General features: G+C 50.5%; 1 protein-coding gene across 1 annotated transcript in view; it reads left to right on the top strand.

Annotated features, from left to right (window-relative positions):
- LOC102291241 (negative regulator of ubiquitin-like proteins 1) overlaps positions 1 to 6,143 on the top strand; it is a gene marked incomplete at its 5' end in the record, with an annotated part of 7,302 nt that extends 1,159 nt beyond the window's left edge. Inside the window, 11 exon segments of the mRNA XM_042217009.1 lie at positions 2,126 to 2,190; positions 2,262 to 2,429; positions 2,580 to 2,668; positions 2,753 to 2,859; positions 3,169 to 3,355; positions 3,818 to 3,925; positions 4,009 to 4,161; positions 4,243 to 4,389; positions 4,470 to 4,550; positions 4,968 to 5,163; positions 5,701 to 6,143. Coding sequence (XP_042072943.1) covers positions 2,126 to 2,190; positions 2,262 to 2,429; positions 2,580 to 2,668; positions 2,753 to 2,859; positions 3,169 to 3,355; positions 3,818 to 3,925; positions 4,009 to 4,161; positions 4,243 to 4,389; positions 4,470 to 4,550; positions 4,968 to 5,163; positions 5,701 to 5,840 — 1,441 coding nt within the window.
- Between the last annotated feature and the right edge of the window lie 681 nt (positions 6,144 to 6,824).

The following is a 6,824-nucleotide window of genomic DNA, read 5'->3' on the forward strand; positions in this document are numbered from 1 at the left end:
ACAACAACCATGTTCTCAATGAACCCAAAAAACTCATTAATATCAAAGCTGAATGTTTTTGGAAGTAGTTTTTAGTTTGTTTTTAGTTTGAGCTATTTTAGGGGGATATCTGTGTGTGCAGGTGACTATTACTGTGCATAATTATTAGGCAACTTAACAAAAAACAAATATATACCCATTTCAATTATTTATTTTTACCAGTGAAACCAATATAACATCTCCACATTCACAAATATACATTTCTGACATTCAAAAACAAAACAAAAACAAATCAGCGACCAATATAGCCACCTTTCTTTGCAAGGACACTCAAAAGCCTGCCATCCATGGATTCTGTCAGTGTTTTGATCTGTTCACCATCAACATTGCGTGCAGCAGCAACCACAGCCTCCCAGACACTGTTCAGAGAGGTGTACTGTTTTCCCTCCTTGTAAATCTCACATTTGATGATGGACCACAGGTTCTCAATGGGGTTCAGATCAGGTGAACAAGGAGGCCATGTCATTAGTTTTTCTTCTTTTATACCCTTTCTTGCCAGCCACGCTGTGGAGTACTTGGACGCGTGTGATGGAGCATTGTCCTGCATGAAAATCATGTTTTTCTTGAAGGATGCAGACTTCTTCCTGTACCACTGCTTGAAGAAGGTGTCTTCCAGAAACTGGCAGTAGGACTGGGAGTTGAGCTTGACTCCATCCTCAACCCGAAAAGGCCCCACAAGCTCATCTTTGATGATACCAGCCCAAACCAGTACTCCACCTCCACCTTGCTGGCGTCTGAGTCGGACTGGAGCTCTCTGCCCTTTACCAATCCAGCCACGGGCCCATCCATCTGGCCCATCAAGACTCACTCTCATTTCATCAGTCCATAAAACCTTAGAAAAACCAGTCTTGAGATATTTCTTGGCCCAGTCTTGACGTTTCAGCTTGTGTGTCTTGTTCAGTGGTGGTCGTCTTTCAGCCTTTCTTACCTTGGCCATGTCTCTGAGTATTGCACACCTTGTGCTTTTGGGCACTCCAGTGATGTTGCAGCTCTGAAATATGGCCAAACTGGTGGCAAGTGGCATCTTGGCAGCTGCACGCTTGACTTTTCTCAGTTCATGGGCAGTTATTTTGCGCCTTGGTTTTTCCACACGCTTCTTGCGACCCTGTTGACTATTTTGAATGAAACGCTTGATTGTTCGATGATCACGCTTCAGAAGCTTTGCAATTTTGAGACTGCTGCATCCCTCTGCAAGATATCTCACTATTTTTGACTTTTCTGAGCCTGTCAAGTCCTTCTTTTGACCCATTTTGCCAAAGGAAAGGACGTTGCCTAATAATTATGCACACCTGATATAGGGTGTTGATGTCATTAGACCACACCCCTTCTCATTACAGAGATGCACATCACCTAATATGCTTAATTGGTAGTAGGCTTTCGAGCCTATACAGCTTGGAGTAAGACAACATGCATGAAGAGGATGATGTGGACAAAATACTCATTTGCCTAATAATTCTGCACTCCCTGTAACGCTGAGGCACCAACACATCTGTAACGAGGACACACACCTCCAACATAGCACAAAGCCGACCACACAAATCAAAGATGAAGACACACAAAAAATGGTTGCCATGGTGATTCTACTGTAGAAACAGGAACAAGGCTGCAGCCTGGCCGCTCATCAGTTTGTTACCTGTTGAAGTTCAGGCTCTGGCTGCTGGGCCGAGGGGTGGAGTCTGCACACGCTCAGCTTTCACTCTGGGCTAGCTTAGCGTTAGCATGCTGTCAGTGCAGATGTAAAGAAGTGAGGTTGTGTTAGCAGCACTGTGAGTGTTTCTGTCCTGGATGCACGTTTCACTTATTTACATTCATCTTCTTCTTTTGTGCAATAAAAAATGCATTTGGACACACATGGTCACTGTTTTCCTCCTCTGACATCCAAGCTGCAATCAGCTGATCGTAGTGTGAGGACAAGAAGTGGGATCAACAGGCAGGCGGACAAATGATTCCAAGCAGCTGGAATACTGGGAAGCAGAAGAACCAGTTCTCCATTCAATACTCTAGTAAAGTGTGTGTGTGTGTGTGTGTGTGTGTGTGTGTGTGTGTGTGTGTGTGTGTGTGTGTGTGTGTGTGTGTGTGTGTGCAGGGTCGCTGAGGAGCACGGCCTCAGGAGCATCAAGCTGATCCTGAGTGGGAGGACTCTGTCTGCAGGTCAGTGACCTCACAGCTGCAGTAGTCATGTGATCTGTCAGAGCAGAGCGTGAGCGCGTGTGTGTGTGCAGAGCGGCGTCTGGACGAGCAGGGCGTGAAGAACCACAGCAAGGTGATGGTGCTGAGGGTGAGTGACGGCGAGCTGAAGCAGCAGCTGACGGAGGAGGAGGAGGAGAGGAGGAGCCAGGAGGAGAGCGTCCAGAGGACCCAGAAAGGCTTCCAGATCCTGTCAGAGAGAGGTGAGGAAACAACCACGCCTCCAACACACCTTTGTTCAGCCCACAGGTGACCACAGCAGGGTGGTGTCCCAGGCTAACAGGTGACCATGTGGGCGTGGCAGTGGGAGGGGCACAGCTGTTTGTTTTTAAACGTCTGCTCCTCTCCATCAGACGGCAGCGAGGACCCAGACACCACACCGTTCCTGGAGATCGCCGACCAGAAAGGAAACCCTCTGAAGATTCCTCCCACGGAGAAGAAGGTGGAGTTTGAGACAGGACGCAGTGCTGAGGTCAGACACCAGGGGGCGCTGCTGTGTAACCTCTGTGTGTGTGTGTGTGTGCAGGCTCTGATCCTGGCCATGGGCTTCCATGAGAAAGGTCGCGCTCTGATGAAGAGGAAGCAGCACGATAACGCTCTGTGTCACCTGCTGCAGGCCGACCAGCAGTTCAGGTACGAGCGAGCTGATTGGCTCTGAGCCGCGTCACAGCTCACCGCGAGTTTATCAGCCTTCAGCCTGAGATCAGAGACACTTCATCCACCGTCACTGTAAACGTCTGAAACTGTGTTCATGAGACAGGAAGTCCCTGTGTGTGAGCGCAACGTGCACCAGCCTTTCAAAATAAACTTCCAGAGTGAGGAGGTTTTCCAGCACATCCAGCGTGCTGTGTGTCATTAATGAGGGTTAAAGTCCTGTGTGTGTGTGTGTGTGTGTGTGTGTGTGTGTGTGTGTGGTGTGTGTGTGTGTGTGCGTGCGTGCAGTAAGTGCGGCTCGGCGCTGCTCAGCTCCGTGGATAACTACGCCGTGCTGCAGCTGGACATCGTGTGGTGTTACCGCGCTCTGGAGGCGCTGTCCTGCCTGGAGGATGGGCGGAGCCGCCTGCAGAGAGCCGAGGACTGTTTCCTGCGTTGCTACGGAGAACAGCAGGAGAGACTGCTGATGATCAAGGTCAGACACACACACACACTGCGTGTTGATGCTGAGTGTGAAACCATCATCAGGGAACGTGTTCACGTTTGTGACAAACATGAGGGAATAAACTTTCTGGTTTATATTTGTAGTCCATATTTGTAGTCCATTTCCTGTAGTCTGAGAATCATACCAATCAGGTTTGAGCAGGCTGAGTGGAGGTAAAGACAAACTGCACTCTGATTGGTCAGCTTCTTAGACGATGCTGAGAGTGAGCATGTATGTGACACATTGAGTCTCAGTGGGACGACCTGTGTAAATAAAGTTTTAATGTTAATGTTGTAAACAATGTGCAGCTGAACAGTCTCACTGCAGACGTCCACTGTTTACTTCTAACTGGGATGTATCACCATGGTAACACATGCTGATGAGCTGTGCTTAAGTTATTGCAGTGAATCTGTAACCTTCAGCCTGTCATTGACTTAATGTGTGTGTTGCCAGGGTAACACGGGCAGAGAGGAGGTGCTGTTCCTGCGTCTGTACCTCCTGCAGAGCCTCCTCTCCTACATCGAAGGAAGCGACTCTGAGGCGCGGCTGCAGCTCTCCAGGGTGAGACTCAGCTCAGCTTAGCATGACAGTCCACAATAATCCAGCTGTGTGTGAGTGACTCACTGAGCTGCTGTGTGTGTCAGGTGGAGTCTCTGTACGCGCGCCTGCGTCCCGACTCGGAGAAGATGGCTCAGCTGATGGCGCTGGGCTTCAGCGAGAGAGAAGCTCGGCTCGGCCTCAGAGCCTCCCGGGGCGACCTGCAGGAGGCCGCCATCCACATCAGCACCCGCCGACAGGTAACACCTGACAGGAAGTCAGTTCACCGCCTGTCGTCGTCCTGTTTGAGTGTTTAATAAAGTTTTATGTATATTTATCAGGAGCGGGAGGAGCTGAAGCAGAGGGAGAGACAGAAGAGGAGGACGAGGATGGAGGCCATCTCCGCCCTGATGGAGCTGGGGTTCTCCCAGAGAGACGCCGCCCGCGCCCTGCACCATGCCGACGGGAACGTAGACAGAGCTTACGCTGTCAGTGGCCCCGCCTCCTCGTACAGGTCTCACAGGTGGAGCCGTGACTGACTCCATGTTCTCCTCTGTGCTGTCCCCAGATCCTGCTGGACTCGAGCCAGGACGCCCAGGCGACCAATAACAACACAGAGGGCGGAGCCAGCCCAGAGAAGGTGGAGCAGGTATGCTCAGAGGTCACGTTCAACATTCAAACTTTATTGAACAGTGACAAGACGAGCCAGAGGAAAGCTGGGGGCGGGGCTTCTCTCTGTTCTCCTCCAGCTGCTCTCCTCCAGCTGTCTCCTCCAGTCCCTCCAGCTGTTCTCTTTCTGTCCCTCCAGCTGTTCTCTTTCTGTCCCTCCAGCTGTTCTCCTCCAGCTGTTCTCTTTCTGTCCCTCCAGCTGTTCTCCTCCAGCTGTTCTCTTTCTGTCCCTCCAGCTGCTCTCCTCCAGCTGTGTCTCCTCCAGCTGCTCTCCTCCAGCTGCCCTCCTCCAGCTGTGTCTCCTCCAGCTGTTCTCCTCCAGCTGCTCTCTTTCTGTCCCTCCAGCTGCCCTCCTCCAGCTGTGTCTCCTCCAGCTGTTCTCTTTCTGTCCCTCCAGCTGTTGTATTTGGGATTCGAGCGGGATTCGGCTGAAGCGGCGCTCAGACTGACAGGTGGAGACGTCCAATCAGCGACACAGCTGCTGTTGGACAGCCAGGGCGTCCTCTCCCCGGAGCTGCTGACCCCGCCCTCCACATCCTCCTCCTCCTCCACACCATCCTCAGAGGAGCCCAGCTCCGCCTCCAGCTCCCCAGGTAACAGAACCGCCCTTCGTTCATCCAGCATAAACAAAACAAAGTTACAGAACAGGAAGTGAGCGAGTCTATGTTTGAACGAGGCAGATTTCAGCAGATCTCATCCTTTGTAAGGACCTGAGCTGCCAGATTAGACCTTTCGTCTTCCTCAGTCTCTGTGACTCGTTTTGTCTGACGAGCATGGAAACTTCTACAGACGTCTCTTTGCTTTTCTCTGAAACTGAGAGCTCACAGGGTGAAACTCGTTTAGAGCAGGTTCATCTTCATCTCATCAGTCACTGTGAAAACATGCTAAACGAACCAGCCAATGGGGCTTCAGTGAGGATGGTCATGTGGTTTAGAAACCCATCATCGTCCAATAGAAAGCCTGAGTGACCCGACGAGCTGAGGAATGTACCTCAGAGGTGTAGTTGTGATTTCACACAGACTGTCAGTCGGAGATTAAATGTTTAAAATAGAATCAATAAAAACCCTTAAAGACAAAAACAGAAAAGAAAAAAGTCACATGATCTAAAGTCTGCTTGTGTGACCCTCCAGAGGACAGCGAGCTGGTGAGCGAGGTGCTCGAGGACATCGCCCCCCACGAGGAGGACTACCTGGACCTCACGCTGGAGGAGGAGAGCGAGCTCATCTCTGCCATGAAGGCGTACCTGCACCGTGAGCCCGCCCACACCTAGTGACACGCTCGGACCGGGTCGAGTGTTGTCGCTGTGTAGAACAAACACGCGCACACACAGATCGTCCTGCAGTCGGGGAGTTCAGAGCGGCGTGCCAATGTGGAGACAGTGACGATCATCTGTTCAGCAATAATTCAGAGTCCTGCTGCTCAAACCGCACAGGTGTATCAGTTTAATCAGTGACATCATCAATGACATCATTGTTGGTGATGTTGGATCAAAGCAGAGTCTCAGTTTGTGTCCGAGCGGTTTCCTGTTGATTCTTTGGTTGTGATGGAGCCAATAAAGACGACACAAAGTGTTTCTGTCTGTCTGTCTGAAAACACAAAAACACAAAAGCAAAAACACAAAAGCAACAACACCAGGAGTGCGGCTCGGCGCTGCTCAGCTCCGTGGATAACTACGCCGTGCTGCAGCTGGACATCGTGTGGTGTTACCGCGCTCTGGAGGCGCTGTCCTGCCTGGAGGATGGGCGGAGCCGCCTGCAGAGAGCCGAGGACTGTTTCCTGCGTTGCTACGGAGAACAGCAGGAGAGACTGCTGATGATCAAGGTCAGACACACACACACACTGCGTGTTGATGCTGAGTGTGAAACCATCATCAGGGAACGTGTTCACGTTTGTGACAAACATGAGGGAATAAACTTTCTGGTTTATATTTGTAGTCCATATTTGTAGTCCATTTCCTGTAGTCTGAGAATCATTGACCAATCAGGTTTGAGCAGGCTGAGTGGCGGTAAGGACAAACTGCACTCTGATTGGTCAGCTTCTTAGACGATGCTGAGAGTGAGCATGTATGTGACACATTGAGTCTCAGTGGGACGACCTGTGTAAATAAAGTTTTATTGAACAAATGTAATTTATCAGCATGTTGTAAACAATGTGCAGCTGAACAGTCTCACTGCAGACGTCCACTGTTTACTTCTAACTGGGATGTATCACCATGGTAACACATGCTGATGAGCTGTGCTTAAGTTATTGCAGT

This window comes from Haplochromis burtoni, unplaced genomic scaffold (assembly GCF_018398535.1).
Source record: "Haplochromis burtoni strain Fernald_Lab_line unplaced genomic scaffold, NCSU_Asbu1 Contig_1464, whole genome shotgun sequence".
Taxonomy (NCBI): Eukaryota; Metazoa; Chordata; class Actinopteri; order Cichliformes; family Cichlidae; genus Haplochromis; species Haplochromis burtoni.